This window comes from Haliotis cracherodii, unplaced genomic scaffold (genome assembly GCF_022045235.1).
Source record: "Haliotis cracherodii isolate W230 unplaced genomic scaffold, xgHalCrac1.p SCAF_1, whole genome shotgun sequence".
Classification (NCBI taxonomy): domain Eukaryota; kingdom Metazoa; phylum Mollusca; class Gastropoda; order Lepetellida; family Haliotidae; genus Haliotis; species Haliotis cracherodii.
This window is the reverse complement of record NW_027266264.1, coordinates 26,633,953-26,650,891: the sequence shown is the minus strand read 5'-3', so window position 1 is coordinate 26,650,891 and position 16,939 is coordinate 26,633,953. Positions and strand designations below refer to the sequence as shown.

At 37.4% G+C, this 16,939-nt stretch overlaps 2 protein-coding genes across 3 annotated transcripts in view; one reads left to right on the top strand and one right to left on the bottom strand.

The window, feature by feature from the left end:
• The window catches only part of LOC139475202 (dual specificity protein kinase CLK2-like), a 74,450-nt gene extending 61,759 nt beyond the window's left edge, over positions 1-12,691 (bottom strand). The window contains exons 1-2 of one of the 2 annotated variants that reach the window (XM_071258458.1): positions 12,599-12,691; positions 7,866-7,990 (exon numbers count right to left, since the gene is read on the bottom strand). In XM_071258458.1, coding sequence (XP_071114559.1) covers positions 7,866-7,990; positions 12,599-12,691 — 218 coding nt within the window. The remainder of the gene's footprint in view (positions 1-7,865; positions 7,991-12,598) is intronic. The other variant, XM_071258466.1, reaches the window with a different exon arrangement.
• Positions 12,692-12,827: 136 nt separating this feature from the next.
• On the top strand, positions 12,828-16,518 carry LOC139462489 (large ribosomal subunit protein mL53-like). Its single transcript, XM_071244251.1, has 3 exons — positions 12,828-12,963; positions 14,115-14,227; positions 15,716-16,518. The coding sequence occupies exons 1-3, from the start codon at positions 12,857-12,859 to the stop codon at positions 15,859-15,861; spliced, it is 366 nt and encodes a 121-aa protein (XP_071100352.1). The 5' UTR covers positions 12,828-12,856; the 3' UTR covers positions 15,862-16,518.
• The last annotated feature ends 421 nt before the right edge of the window (positions 16,519-16,939 follow it).

The following is a 16,939-nucleotide window of genomic DNA, read 5'->3' as shown; positions in this document are numbered from 1 at the left end:
CATCCCAAGCCAAAACAATGTCGTCCAATACATGTCATCAAGTTGCGAGCGCATATTCAAATCTTCAGAAATGACATCATGATAGAATAAAGTTTTATTGTTAAATAAAACATGTTTCATTCTTAAATGCTCTTTGCGATTTATCGCATACCTATCTTATATCTTCATATACACACTCCTAAAAAGATGTTAAGCACAGCATATATTTGACACTTTCATACTGCCATAGAGAAACTGAATTGACTGTATAATTGTTATTTGACTATCATTTGAATTGCCTTCTCTGCTTGCTGGCACATACAGGACCTTGTACTTTTGACATCTGGACACAGCCGCCTCTTTCCGAAATTACAGTTCGTAATTTGTTACAATCTGCTAAACAGAACGTCCACGCCTGATGATATGAATCGTCTACAGTAACAATTCAGTTGGTTGACTCTGAAATAGTTGATAATTTTATTGCTTAGTTCCTACTGACCTTCGATAATACAAGTGGAGTGTTGGAATTGGACATATGCAACACTACAAATAAGACTTTACACCAGTTATGAAACATGACTTGCTCGTAGCAGACAGTGTGAGGCGAAATAATGACCTTCCCTTTACAGGTATCTATGAATTTTTTTAGCTCAAGTGAATTTTCCCCCATGTAGATTGGCATATTATTTGGATGAAATTAAGAAAAAATTGTATATTTATATTTAAGTCTCAAATCTGTAACAAACACGAAGAAATTCAAGCCAGTTGGCAGCTATGCCTGGAGGAATATACAGTGTCCATGTGCCATATTTTTAGCACATTTGGTGGTAGTTTTAGAAATTTATCAAAGATCAATGTAATGTGTATTTGTTTTAAAAAAATAAAAAAAGTCTCGGAAATGTGAAAATTAGAAGGGCAGGTCCATGTATGTACCATAAGAAAAGTCTAGTGTATCATGGAATAATAGGAACACCTCTCCGTCAGTAGTACATACCAATGAGAAACCATAATGAAATGATTGGGGTTTACTTAATTGTCTTCTTGTTGTTCCATGTTGCAGTGATCAATATTCCGGGTATGTGTCATAATATTCAATATTCCTTGTGTATAACAACAACTGGTCCAGACAAACCAGTGATAAAAATAATTATTAACATTTAATGTGGACCAGACAAACCAGTGACTAAAATAATTATTAACATTTAATGTGGTCTTGGTACGCTGACGACAAATCAATCAAGTGACCAGGCCTGACCGTCAAAAGCATTGGCTGCTAGGGACCATTTCTATGCCAGAACCCCTTGAGTGAGAGAGTGGTCTTTTACACCATGATACATACTATATAGCCTACAGCCATATCTAGTATAGTACAGGGGTCAATATTTAACCCAGATCTGAGAAGAGATGATGGTGTTTGAAGTTACATTCCGTTTAAAGACCTTGCTCTGACCTCTATCTGGATCAAGCCACGTGATTATTAACGACCAACATATGTCTATAAAAAGTTGAACACGAATACATCAGTTAAAAAATCCAAACTTCATATGGCATCTAACATATCCTTTTAAAAGCTAATTAATTTTCTGAAATTTTAACATTTATCATGTTTATAGTCCATGTTTCTAGCATTAATTCTGGTAGGTTATTTTCTATTATATTTGCTAATTATTTATAGGAAGTGTCTATTCCATTCTGTATGGTTCCACTGTCCACAGCAGGGTGATTTAGCCTATCATTAATTACACACATCCAGGACTGGAACAAGTGACGAATACCACATTTGACATGGGAGGGCAGAGGGTGGTCAGAAGGACTTTAGAGAGGGGTCAGGATTGTTGACCTTGAGGACGGATAATGGAGATAATATTACTGAGCAAAACCAGTGCATAACAAATAATATCCTGGCAAGTAGTACAGCAGTGTTCGACATTAACACTGGTCTTCTGGGCCGCGTCAAGTTTATTTTCTTAAGGACCAGTAAAATAAACTAAATGGTGGTCCAGTGGTCTGGTGTTATTTTAGGGATGAAACTAAGTAATTTACACTTGTACGACTTTTGAAATCAGCGATAGATCAACCCTAAACTCAAAGCAAAACCAGCAGCCTTAACAACCCTGCACTGTACAGTGAGTGTTTAGCTTCTGGACTGGTTTCTCTTCTAATTGTGCATGCTCACTTGTATGTACAATGTATCATCAATTTTCAGTGTGGGGTATTGTTTTTGTGAGTGAGTGAGTGAGTATGGTTTTACGTCCCTTTTAGCAATATTCCAGCAATATCACTGTGGGGGACACCAGAAATGGGCTTCACACATTGTACCCATGTCGGGAATCGAAACCCGGGTCTTCGGCGTGGCGAGCGAACGCTTTAACCACTAGGCTCCCCGACCGCACTGTAACATTAGAAAGAAGAAATGCCATTTATAACCTTTGCTAGGTCATCACCATTGCATCTGGTAGAGATCCAACAGGACCAGTAGATGTTTCTATGTGCTGGTCCTTTGGACAAGTGACACATTGTGGTCAGTGTCAAACACTGTACAATCAGGACCAGACAATCCAGTGGTCAACAGGATCATCTAGGTAAATCAGTGGTCAATAGCATCGTCTAAGAAAATCAGTGATAAATAGGATCAGATTGGATCCACGCAAACATTTCACTTAATCCTTCTGTTTACTAACTACACATCAATTGATTGGGTAGGGTTCTAGTTGAGTAGTTCACTGACAACTGTACATTCTTGACATTTCAGATCAACACCTCACAGGCTTATGGTTATTTTCACTAATACATGATCTTGTAACAAATACTAACATCTGATATGCACTTGCACATGGAGTGATCTGAATATGCTGAAGAAAAGACAGCCTCAGTAGCTGAGGGGATTAGATGGCTGACTTTGTGTCACGGATGGGACTCAACCCCCTCAAAAAGTGCTAGAATCTGTACTTTACTAAGAATTTGTTACAACAGACAGCAGTTATCAGAAGTCACACCTTTAAAGAGTGGACCTGTGAAGATCCTGTGAGTGAGTGAGTGAGTGAGTGAGTATGGTTTTACGCTGCTTTTAGCAATATTCAAGCAATATTATGGCAGGGGACACCAGGAATGGGCCACATTGTACTCATGTCGGGAATCGAAACTTGGGTCTTCAGCGTGACGAGCTAAGCGTTAGAAATTGGCACTAGTCCTATAGTCCTTGCGGAACTGCCCAATAGTTAAGGTATCATAAGGACTAGTAGAAATTTGGCATTTTTATGGGTTTTGCTATATGACATCATTAAAAGGACTAGTGGACCAAAACTGCTAGTTTCTACCACTGCACTAGGCTACACGACTGCCCCTTTGTCGTAAAAGGCGACTGTCGTAAGAGGTGACTAACGGGATCGGGTGGTCAGACTCGCTGACTTGGTTGATGCATGTCATCGTATCCCAAATGTGTGGAACGATGCTCAAGATGTAAATCAATGGATTGTCTGGTCCAGACTCAATTATTTACAGACTGCTGTCATATAGCTGGAATATTGCTGAATGCGGCGTTAAACAACAAACAAACAATTTAAAGAGTGATTGATGTTGGGTGTGTAAATTTTCTACTCCAGATCATTAACTTGGCTACACATACAGCTCACGCATGTGATTTACCAACTGACTGAAAGATTGCCAGGGATCTGGGGAACAAAAATGTCTGCTGAGATAAAAAAAATAAAAATACAATAACTATATAACATTTAAAAAAAAGACAAATTCTGACTTTAATGGAAACTTCACAACCAGGTAACCACACAAAGATAGTGTCAGGAAGATGTCCTAATTTTTTCAAATCAGATTTGGAAAGTAGTAAATGACAAAAAAACTTTGTAGAAAATTGGCCATTTAATGCTGTACAGGTGTATATATATAGCCATGCACCTGAAATAGCCTATTTATAAAGTTGAAACCCATCATGGGTATGCTAACAGAAACAGAGTGAAGTCGGTTAGTTTATCAAGAGCAGCTGTGCTTGCCAGTAGAAACGATTACACAGTTAACCTGTTCCACAAATCATAACAAAAACACACATGTATATCAAATTAATTTCAACTTTCAGTAAAATTTAGACCCTTATCGTTAAAAGGATACCTTGACAGACCGAATTTAAATTTAATTAGCTGTGACAACGGAGGATGCTTAATCTCAGGCAGCAGATAAGTTGATGATAACAGAACACCACAAGAAATGGATGTTGCTGAGGCCAGGCATGTCATCCAAATGTTACTGATTGTCAGGTTCTTCTTTAGAATTGTAAACTTAGCTACATTACACATGGCCAAAATAATATGAGTTACTTGTTACATCTTGACAATATCCTACAATTAAGATACACAAGAAATTGATGTATGCTACACTACACTTATTGAATAAGTGACTTGAGTCAGTGTTCATTCTAGACTTGAAAATAAGTGGGCCCATGGCACATTTAACCTTCAAAATGTGGCCCATTCAGAAATCCTCTTGGGCCATTGATGACAATAATATACATCATATTGTATTTTCATGAGTATTTTGGGTACTTTTCCCCAAAGAATACAGCTGCGTAGAGGGGGTGCGCATAATACACGCCTTCAATGCGCTTTGATGGTTTTTCCGCACGTAACATCATAAATACCATGTCAACGAATTTGGGATGAAGTATGCAATTTAATCATATTATTACACTATCTGGTTATAACAAAAGTGTTCATTGTGTACCTGGGCTTAATATATTTGTAATCTATTTTATCAATCTTATTCAAAATTTCATTCAATATTGTTCACAATAATTTCGTCGAATTCATGTGTGAACTGATTGGATGATCGCGCCAAATATTATTTACAGGAACCATGATCAGATTAGTGCTACTAACACCTTGAAGCAAACTCTCATTGACTAAATGGAGAAATACATCATATGCATGAACATCATTTGCCTTTCGTTTATTTGAAAAAAAGAAAGAAGATATCATGGTCTGTCATTTGACCATTGACAGCTTGGCCGTGCTTTGCAATGTCATGGCAGTAGGCATCTTGATATATGATTGGCTATGACTGGTGATGTGGACCAATCACTGAGCTCTATATATGTTTTGGTGCAATTACCTTACTGCGTCTCATGGGCATCACATTGTGTATAATTATTGCTAAAACAGTGTGCAGGGTACAAAATAGCTCCTTACACTCAACTTACAGTACAGCTCCTTACATAGTGACAGGGAGCAATCTAACCAAGGCTAATGTAATGCAGGATTCGTGAGTGCATGATTTGGAGTTTTAACGAGGTTACAATCAAAACAAACTCACATTGTTCTGTTATCGGGATACTTTATTTGTTTGTTTTTTAGATTCAAACTAAGAACTATTAGTTTTATTCTATTGGAACAGTGTGCCATTTCAATGTGCACCAACTGAAAATTGAAAATTGATAGCCAGGGAAACACAAGGTTGATAGCATGAGCATCTATTTACATCAAGGCAAGATGACACACATGATATATCATCCAAGGCCCTGTTCCACAAACTGATCGTAGCCCTACGACTCATTCCATGTTCAAGCACTGACTTATGACCATCTTAGTTTGGATGGTTTTGTGGAAAGTGCCCTGGCTGGGATTTTCCTTAGATTCCAACAATGTGCACTTAACAGGAAAATAGGGGAAAAAATTGTAACATTGTTCACATTAGACATTTTTAATGTCCCTATTTTCATAAATTCTGAGGAATTGGGAAATCGTAAATTCAAATCGGGAATTTTTACTGTCACTTGGGGCCGAATATCAGCCTCTGAGCAGGTCCAGATAAATCCCTGCCTGGTCACATTTAACCTCCAAATCCTCTAGTAGACCTTCAGGACTAGCATGGGATGCTGGGGACCTATTCTAGAGATCTATTCAGCTCCAGGGAACTACACCTATTTTGTCAAAATTTAACATGTAATCATAGTAATAGCACAAGCAGAATATGTCGATTAGTGTACTGTCCTAAATGTTTCCTTTAAAACAAACAAACAATCAAACAAACAAACATGTTTTCCTCCAACTGTATTAAATTCATCTAAGGAAAGAAAGGCAGACAAGAAAGTTCTACAAAGTAAGACAGTTGGTATGGAAGTGAAGGCCTGTCTGTGTGGAACTGCACATCCCACAGGTTTGGTATGTATGTAGGCAGCAGCTACCGCATGCACCCTGTACAAGCAGCTGGCTCTACTTCCCACCGTGGGCTGGAATCTTGGCCCCATGCCAACAGACCTGCCTAGACACTGACTACTAATGGGCTATTAATGGAAACATGCTTGTGCAGCAAAAAGGGGGGCTACAGGGAAGTAACTTGTGCTCCAAAAGAGAAAATCTGTTGGTAAGTATGGAAGAGTTATGTCCCTTGGTTGAAATTGAAGGAACAATGTGGGATTGGACTTTGCTTTTGATCTAATTATCTGGCCACAGACAAATGGCATCAGAACATTTTTAATGTTTTACTGGCATTGGCATTCTTAAATATCTACATACAGAGCTCCAAATAAGCTGCTGATTTGTATAAAACATGCAAAATAAATCACCATTACTCAAATGATTATTAGTTGATTGTGTACAAATACGCTTGAATTTTTTTTTTTATAACAAAATAGCACAAGACTCCACATAATTACCCAAAGAATGCTTTTCAACCATTACAGATTTATTTACTGATCAAATGCAGCATCACATGACTGTACGTAGATAATCGTGTGTTTATTGTTAATGAGACACTGATGTTCCATGAATTAATCCAAAACTTTGTGAAAATCAGACATGTTTCATAATTTGACCTCAAATGACCTTGACCTTATATTGAAGCAATTGAGACCCACCTTAGAGATCATGTATACTAAGTTTATCAAATTCCATTCATAAATACTGAACACAATCCTTTTATGACCTTGACCTTCAATGTCATCCAATGCTATGTCAGATACCCCCTCCTCGAAGTATATAAGACGTATATAAATCAGGTATGAAGTCTCTTATATCTGTCATGAGCGGGTTTAAAAGAAAAAAATTGTCAGCAGAGGAGGTGGTGGTTATGTGTGCGTGTGGCAAAACGATAAAAAAATGTTATGTTATTTGGATTTGGGTGATATCTAACACCATTTTGTTTTGAAGCAGTACACAAAACATACTTGGCAAAACCAGAAAACATGAGTTTAGGTATAGGTATTATTCAGGACCAGAGATGGTGCAGCAACCATTGTTAACTTAAAATACAGGGATGCGCCAAATAAACTTGGGATTCCAGGAAGAAGTTGGAACGAAAAACAGGATCTCAATTCTCATTATGACACAAGGCAATGTAAAGGATGTAAAAACTAAATAGTTTCACAAAAACGCGATTTATCTGGTTCAGTAACTGATGGAACTTGAGCACTGTAGCTCACCTACATTTGTTTTAGTCTAAAACCCAGCAGAGATAGCCATTTAACAGAAGTTGCTGTCACCATTGATGTTCAAAGTCGCAAAGTAACAGGTAACAACATTTCAACATTGTTTTTTAATCTCTTAAAAACATTTATGCAATCATTTAAGTGAAAATAACTGAACTTGATTTATTCAATCTCAGCTGAAAACTTTTGAGTCTTCTAGCCACAACTTCGCTCTTGGCATCATTTCAGTAGATTTTAGCATGGTTATATGGATTATAATCAGCTTACTAAGCCAAAAAGAATTTGACTAGACTTGGGCGAAAGTAACAGAGTGTTAATTGATGTCCACACACTTCTACCTTATAATGAAGGCAAACATTTACAAAGTTTCTGAGGGAAAAAAGCAGTTTGAGTCAATTCAAGTGAATGGTCATAAATAAAAGGTCAAGGTCAAATGGCTGAGTAATGTACCCACCTTCTGGAATGTCTGGCATCATAGTGATCATCATCATAATAATCATTTCTCCTTCTCTTGTGACGATAATCATCATCATAACTGGAATCTCTACTTCTGGTCCTCTTCCTTCGTGATCGTGGCATCTGAAATTTCAGAACATATTTTAATATGCTTTGCTAAAAGAACAAAGGTGCCATCAGCACTGTATACTGTGATAAATTACACTTTTGAGTTCCGTCACAATGTACTGAATAGTTTATGAGAACACTTGCAACCTTCCAATGTACCGTATCAGGCAGCTTTACACACTCTTGGTGATGTTGATTATGATAATCATAAGAAGCAATGATCTGGATAACAAGTTTGTAATGAACATTTGAGCATGTGTAGTGACTGTTCTTTGCAGTCACCGTCTCTATCATCATGCATGTCTCCTCAAACCTGTCTAATGGGTTCATGTTGTCTCTTCATATTCATGTCTTATCATGAAATAATACTTCATTTTAAACTTTAGTGACAAATATCTTCTGTTGTGTGATCAGTGTTTGAAATAATTTTAAAACCCAACAAGACAGTCAGGTTGGTGACCCATAAGTGTTGCCTGCCAATGTTCGAAACTACCTGCCCGCATCCAAGAATAATAAATATTGAAAAATCGAAAAAAATAAGAGAAAATTACGTCTTCATTCAGTTGAAATGATGCAAACAATTACTTGAGAATCTACAAGGAGAATTTACAATAAAACTGAACACATAAGTAGTCTTAAATTTATCTGCCAGATAGTCGGGTAGGTGAAAGAGATTTCATGCAGCCTAAGAGAAAAGATACCTGCCTTGTGCAGGCGGCAAGCAGTATTTATTTAGGACACTGTGTAAAATGTTTTTTATTCATAATAATGGTCAAAATGCCTGGCAAAGAGACCTTATTTAATGCTGCATGGACATTATTTAAAGTATGACAACTTAGCAGACAGACCTTGCTAACTAAATAATAATGTCAGTGAATTAGGAGACAAACATCCTATTTTTTCAGTGGAGATCTATGTTAAAAGCTGATTTGATGGTACAAAATCATACTTTGAACCCAAACACACGAGTGACAACAACAATGTTATATTTCAATTCAGAACATACCAAGTACAGAAACTCACTCTAATTGCATCAATGACAGTGTTCAGACAAATCCAGGCATAAAGCAAGCCTCAAGGATCCCAGACCCCCTAAATTTCAATCACTGAATTGGCACTTGTAGGATGATGTGATTAACTTGATTTTCGTCATCAAACATATTTAATAATACGGTATGGAACTGTTTCATTTGAAAGCCTCACATTGTGGTATAATGATGCTGATAAGACTGTTGGGTGTGATATCCCACAAAGAATTTACTGATATATATACTACTCAAAAGAAGTTAAGGATCACCCAATTCTTTCATATTGGTAATGTTAATCTGTCATGGCATGAGGGATTAACTATTGTAAAATGAAAGATTCAGGTGATCCTTAACTTCTTTTGAGTAGTATATTTGCGTTGGTCTGTAAGACAAAATAACCACTAACGAATAAGAAAAGAAATGTATAATTGTTGACGACATTAGGGTATAACATATAAATATTCAAAAATAACTGATGAACTATTCCACAACAGATTTGGAAATAGGTGAAGGTTTGAGATAAAAGTACAAAGGAATAAGGAAATGTTTTAGCATACATTTCTCTTAACTGGTTTAGATACAGACAAGTAACTAGCAAGCTAGAAAACAGTCTTGTTTACAATATCAATACCAGCAATGTTTATGGAATTGTATCTTATTTTATTGACATCATATATATTGAGTCTGAACTATATTGTAATGTATTTTCAATATTTGTACCATGTCCCATGTGTGAGATTAATTTAGTGGGATTTCACAGCACGCATAACAATCTGTGCCAATGTTCCAATGCTGTGCTCTCAGTAAACACTCATGCATGCTTTGTATGGCCGTAAATTTATTAATTTCAACATTTTATTTCTTTTGTAAATTGATAATCTAACAATGTTTCCCAGTTGTCCGTCCAGTCCTTGTTTTTCCCCTCAAGAATAGGTCTTAAGCAACCCATGCTTGCTGTAAAAGGCGACTATGCTTGTCGTTCAGGGCGACTTACGGGATTGGGTGGTCAGGCTCACTGACTTGGTTGATGCATGTCATCGGTCCCAATTGAGTGAATCAATGCTCATGATATCATCACTGGATTGTCTGGTCCAGACTCGATTACTTAAAGACTGATGTCACATAGCTGGAATATTTCTGAGTGTGGCGGTAAACAACGAACAAACAAACAAAACCTAGCACCAGGCAATGTATGTAAGACATGAACAATTTTGCAATAAGGCTCAGTGACTTAACTCTGCATTTTCAGGGAAAGATGCTCAGCATAAAGTCTGCAGCAAACAATGGTACGAACTTCCAAATTGTTAATCCCAACCTGGTGACATACCAAGTTGCCTGCTATGGGCACTTAGTTAAAGATACTAGATAGATCCCTGAAGATATCTGTTTACAAACAACTGTTCAATATATATTACATTTACATTTCTCATTTACCACAATATGTGGTATTTCCTTCCATGACAACATTAAGTGAGACATCTCAAGTAGTGGCCAAAATTAAAACAAAAAATTAGTGAGAGGATATGGGTAGTTTAAGCAGAACGAGCTATTCCAGTGTGAAAGTATCAAGTCACGTATATTCCCAATCTGAGAAGTGCGAGTTTGCAAGAAATGAGCTCATATGTGAAAAGGAAGGCAATAGTTAACTCCTGTTCAAAATGACTGTGCCTGAGGATAAGTGAACTTTCCTTCACCCCTGATGTGTAAGACTAACCAAGAGAGGGCTTCTACTTATTTTGGTTTGACAGTGATATTGCCAGTGTTCACCCTAAGGATCAGATAGTAAAGTTCTGCTGAGTAACAACAGTAAATTGAGTAAAAAAGATGAGTCCAACATAAGTCTAGAATGATTTGAAAAGTCTAGATTGCCTCAGCTCTAACCTCTCCAAATCTGCAGGGCTCACAAGCTAGATTCTAGCTTGTTATTATCAGTTAATCTTGTTCTGTCCACTGGTGTTTACAGCTGATGAGGTTGACGCCCAATGACACATCTGTAACCCTCTCTCCCTTAAGCTTGATGAATACCAACTGTGGGAGCCTCCAATCACAAGATATATCGCTGCTTGTACCAGTCCTGACTAATGCAGATTTTATAGTGCTAGGCAACTGAGATACCATGCTGCAGTTAAACATGAATACCCCACTCAGACACAATGTAAGGACTCCGAGCCGGCCAGTCCTTTTTTTATCCCCTTAATACTGGTGCCAGACAGGGTAACAAGTACCATCATTTATGTCTTCTAGTATGGCAAGGCTGAGGATACCCCCATGCTTCCGCTCTCCGGGCAAACGCTCTACCACAAGACCACAGGCTGCCTAAAAGTAACATGAAAGAATCAGGTGTTCTTTAACTTCTTTGAGTAGTACATATGTAGAACTCAGGTCTATGGTAGGACTCTGATCCATGTCAGAGTCTCAGATGTATGACAGATTCCACGAAAAAGGGCAGATATTGGCATAATACTCAGAGTCCCGCAATAGATCTGAGTCCTACATTACATGTGAGTGAGTGAGTGAGTGAGTGTATGGTTTTACGCCGCTTTTAGCAATATTCCAGCAATATCACGGCGGGGGACACCAGAAATGGGCTTCACACATTGTTACATTACATGTACAATATACATGTATGTATATGTAAACAGCACCCATGAAGGTCCGGATTCGAATAAGTCTGCAGCAACTAATTCGCAATAAGCAACTAAGGCGACTATATGCTTGTCATAAGAGGTGACGAACAGGATTGGGTGGTCAGACTTGCTCACTTGGTTGATGCATGTCATTGTATCCCAGTTGTGTAGATCGATGCTCATGATCAGATGTCAATTACAGGATTGTCTGGTCCAGGCTAATTTGTTACAGACTGACGTCATATAGCAGGAAAATTGCTGATTGTGGCATTAAACAACAACATATGTAAACAGTATATGCTTGTGGGCATATGTGTATGCGCATATTGGATCGGGAAAAAGAAACATCTGTTTTACTTTGAAATACATGTCAGTATCTGATTGTGGCAAATTTCATTTATTTGGAATAGCATCTGAATAATCATGATAACTTAAGGATGTTATAAGTAGCCTAATGAATATTGTTCATAGGCCTACATAATTTTTTTAAGGTTGGGAAATGATAATTAGCGTGATCGACAACTTCTCATGTTGTAAATCATCTAATTCGTATGCAAATCACAATGAAAATACAAAGAGCCATTGAAAATTGCCTTGTAACAACATGTCCGAAACGACAGGCACAGCTTGGCTAATTTGTTTACCTTTTTGATTCCACTATAACGAATTTATGTCTGATTAAACTTCCATATATCAACGCTATAGTTGTGACCAGTATATGTACTTCGGACGTTGTAAACGTTGTTTGGTCGTATGAACATATGGGACATGACATTTCAACACATCGTGGCCCATATCGTCGGTGGTTATGTACACAGGTGGCGCGCTATTATGACCAACCAGGTCAAATATGGCTGTCGTTGCGACACAAAAACGTACACTTTTCTTCTGTCAGAAAAGATTAAAATAACGAATATACGGTTAAACGTGAACGTTAACTTGTTTTGATCTTCCTTTAAAATACTTACACTGATTGTTCTGCCTCGACTTACTGTTCCCCACAAAAAATCTAAATTCAGATGTCTACGACAAGAAGACACGATCGATGCAAGAGCATCCATTAGGCGTTGTAAGACAGCGTGCGATTGGTCAGAATGAAGCCAATAACAAAACCAGTTTAAATATCGCCCTAACTGTTTCTAACGGAGAAATGTATTGGGCGTGATATTCGTAATTGTCCAACCAGGAACCGTTTCTCTTTTACCGCACGGAAAACCAAAAACATCATGGCAAACCGATCCATAGGAAAGATTTTGCGGAATTTGCAGTTTAGGCCTGTGAAAGATATGAAATTTACTTTTGATCCGTATAAAGATAACGTCCGGTCAATCAGGTATTTATATAATCAAATAAATGAAAATGAATGAAAACAGAATTCCGAATTTATTAGTTAGTTACATGAAAATCTGATTTATTTGTCCCACTTTGCACACTAAAGTCTTACTGCTTTTATCATGTTTATCACGTGTATTGATGGAAGTGGCGAAACAGGCCATGAGAAGTAGTTCAGTAAGAGACACTTATCAGCTGCTTATGTCGAATGATTTTATGTTTGTTAAAAATAGTGAAAACTTGAAACGAATACACTTCCCTCGACAATATAGAGTGATTTATACTAATCAGCCAATATAGATGTGAGGTGTAACGGTGATCAGCTGATGTACATGGCATTGTGTTGAATAATTCATGGGAGTAAGTCCAAATTGCGGGCAAAAGGACCTTGTTAGTCTCAACACTGTCATCAGTAATGATAATACATGGACAGAATATCCAAAATATCCAATTTCTACTTTCCAAACTGATTATTGGGATAGTGCTTACTATTTTCCATCAATCATTTCATCATCATTTCCTATTTGAAAGGTAAAAAGCGACTATGCATGTCGTAAGAGGCAACTAATGGGATCGGATGGTCAGGCTCGCTGACTTGGTTGATGCATGTCATTGTATCCCAATTATGTGGATCGTTGCGGCTGATATCAATCACTGGATTGCCTGGTCCAGACTCGATTATTGACAGACTGCCGTCATATACATGGAATATTGCTGATTGTGACATAAGACAACAAGCAAACAAACCTATTTGAAAGGATCATTTACAGTTGTCATACTAACTCCCAACACCACCCCTTTTACTTTTACACTGGTTGTTTTTGAAATGCAATGAATATCTACATGGCTGCTACCAAGTGCAAGTGAACTCCAACAACTTTGTGAATATGATCGTTTTAGTTGTCAGATTAACTCTGAACCTGAATTAGAAGGTCTGGGGTTAAAATCGAAGGACTCAGAAATGTTTTCAAGCTACACTTCCATAAGTATGATTTTAAGGCCAAACCAATTCCATTTCATGTAATGTAGATGTTATTAGTCAACCTGCTACAAGGCATGCAGGAGACTAGGTTTTAAAAGATCCAATTGCAACCACCCTACCCTTTTTGTTGTAATGATTGCCATTAACCGTTTGCCATGTCTATTTTTCAGAGAGGTATTATTTCAGTTGCAGTCGCCCAAATTGATCTCAACAAATGAGAATGTCAATATGAAACTGGACATCAAGTCGGACAGATCTGATCCTCGCATAGACATAAACTTTTGTAAGAAACATCATCTTTGACCAGACCAGTTTAATGTCTTGTTTTACGAATTTGTTGTTAATAAATCCATGATGATGGATGCTGAGCTAAATTTCACATACTCCATGCATAAACCTTTTGAAATATTATTTTTGTTTCTTCTTTCAATCCACCACAGCATTTTAAATGATATTTAGGCTCATTGTAAGTCAAGATAATAAACTGGCCATTGATATTGTTGATAATGGTGTTACCTCAAATGGTAATTTTATTCGCCATTGCTATTTTATTGTTTTCTTTTTAATATGATAGTTGTTGACATGTAAAGATGTTAATGCTTTAAGGGGAGGGGAAACAGTTGATGAATTTGATGAAAAAGACAAAGGATTCAGGAAAGGTTTTCCCAAAGAAATGATAGTTTCCTCATGATATCAGACTCCTCTCCTTCATCTTCATCCAGTAAAGATGACTTTTTATTCATTTGGTACACAGGGTTAGTTCAGAAATGTCTCCGACGTTCATAGTTTGGCCCTCCATCTATGAAGGTTCATACTCCAATGAACTCACACAAGGTGAAAGTCTTATAATTTTTTATCACAATTTCTTACCTCAATGGATGTAGGCCAAGATCTATACACAATTATATTTAGTACGTGTGACTTCATGATTACACTGACAGCCATACAACAACCAGCTATATCACGGAATAAAATAGTTGCTCAAAAAGAGAGGTGACATGGGCGTATGGATGTACAACTTGCTCTTCAGAAACATGTGTATTCAAATAATATCATTATTAGATGAGGAAGGTCTGTTAAGAAATGCATCAGTAAGTTAGTCATAATGACAGCACGTCGTAATACATTTACACAAGTACAAGACGTCAAAATGGCCACGGTGGGAGACATTTTGGGAGTTGCTAATGAACCCATGGCGGTTACATGTTTTAGTCATCATTGATCAATTGGCCGATCATTGAAAGGTGATTAAAGATGTGTCAAATAGACACTAAGGTAAACTCATAGATTGCTGTAGACTGTCACTGTCACTCTAGACAAGGATCGGGTCGATACCACCATAGTTTGGATGTGCATTTCTTCGTTTTGGTCTACCCATTTGGATAGGTCTTAGTGAGGATTGTGTAGTTAAACTCCCTGACGTTTTTCAATGTATACTAAAATGTTGAGTTCAAGATTAAAGGGTCTAAATGATCAGAAAGTACATTTCTGTACGTATTCGTGCCAGGGAATTCCCAGAGTGTACCCCAGGAATGTGGAAGTAGTCTGTCAGTGTTTACATCATTTCAAGAACAGAGTCTCATGAAAAAAACATATGAACGTGAAATTGTCTTGTCTTTCGGGGTCAGGTGATCGAACCCTGTCCAATTGAAAAACTGTATATCATGTAAACTTCAAATTAAAAAAAATATTTAAGGTTTAAGGTGACAACATGATTAATGTACAGTGAAAAACATAGCTGTTGAATCTTATTTCTCTGACAATGTTTCAGCTGATGGTCAGAAACTGCTCTTCAAAACAGGAAATCTTACTACATTAGAAATTCTTGACCGATTAAACCAAATATGTATAGATAAAGATCCCAAGAAGAATGAGGCAGCCCCCATGACAACGAAGACAGCAAGGAGAAAGAGGTGATGACAGCACATGCTGTAGTGTACATCTATAGAGACTCACAGTGTCAGATGACAGACTCACAGTGTATGAGGTGTGTGCATCAAGAGTGACTTTCTATAATCCTGAGTTTAATGCCTTCGATTGTGCTACAAGTTGGAAATAAAATATTCCTGAAAGAAAATGTAAACATAGTAAGCATTTTTTTCTTGTTCAAGCATGACTAGCTTCAAAATCTGTGGACAAGGGAAATAAGGTTTACACTAGTCCTCTGGTCTTTAGAAAACCCACAATTGTCTAAGGATGAACTGGTGTACATCTTTAATTGTGAATGAAAAGAACCAGACATTAAAATTGTATGACAAAGCATTCATGGCAGATTCTTAGTTTGAAAGAATTTTGTTTAAGGGTAAAAATCGAAATGTTTAGAATCAGAATGGGGTTTATCTTCGACCTAATTGAACAACAGTGCACTGTAGCACTTCAAGGAGTTGCATGCTTCTATTAAATGAAGATATGAACAATATGAATGTGATCAGTTACTGTTGTTTGTGAGTATATAATGTGATCACCAGTGGTAGGTTTGACTGCTTGTACATGTAATGTGATCATCAGTGGTAGGTGGGTCTGTTTGTACATAATATGTTTGTGGAGTGACTGCATACAAGAGGCCTAGATAAATGCTAGATTCTATGCTTTTGTTTGTTTTCATTCAGTAAGTCATGGTAGACTGGGGGCACAGGTGCAGAGTTGCATCCCTTGGAAACGCCAGAAACCTATGGTTGTTTGTTCAAATCTCGGTTCACCCCGATTATGTTTCAAGGTTTGTCAGCACCATACCCGTGCTCGTGGGTTTCACCAAAATGGTAAACATCTAAGACCTGCATCACTTCAGGCTTTCCACCTACATTAAGCTGACACGCCATGATATAACTGGAATACTGTTAAAAGCGGCGTTAAACCCAACTCACTCACGCACTCCATGATAACTGAACTCGCCTGGTTAGCAGAGTGGAGATGAAAACCTAACTTTATTGTAGTTGTTCTGAAAAATACTGTTCCACCTTTAATTAACATGGTATCCATATCGCAAATGGCATGT

Excerpts from the sequence above, each read along its gene's own strand:
- LOC139462489 (XM_071244251.1), top strand. The coding sequence starts at position 12,857 with ATGGCAAACCGATCCATAGGAAAGATTTTGCGGAATTTGCAGTTTAGG. Across the intron at positions 12,964-14,114 it reads GATAACGTCCGGTCAATCAG|AGAGGTATTATTTCAGTTGC; the intron begins GTATTTATATAA and ends TCTATTTTTCAG. Across the intron at positions 14,228-15,715 it reads TCGCATAGACATAAACTTTT|CTGATGGTCAGAAACTGCTC; the intron begins GTAAGAAACATC and ends ACAATGTTTCAG.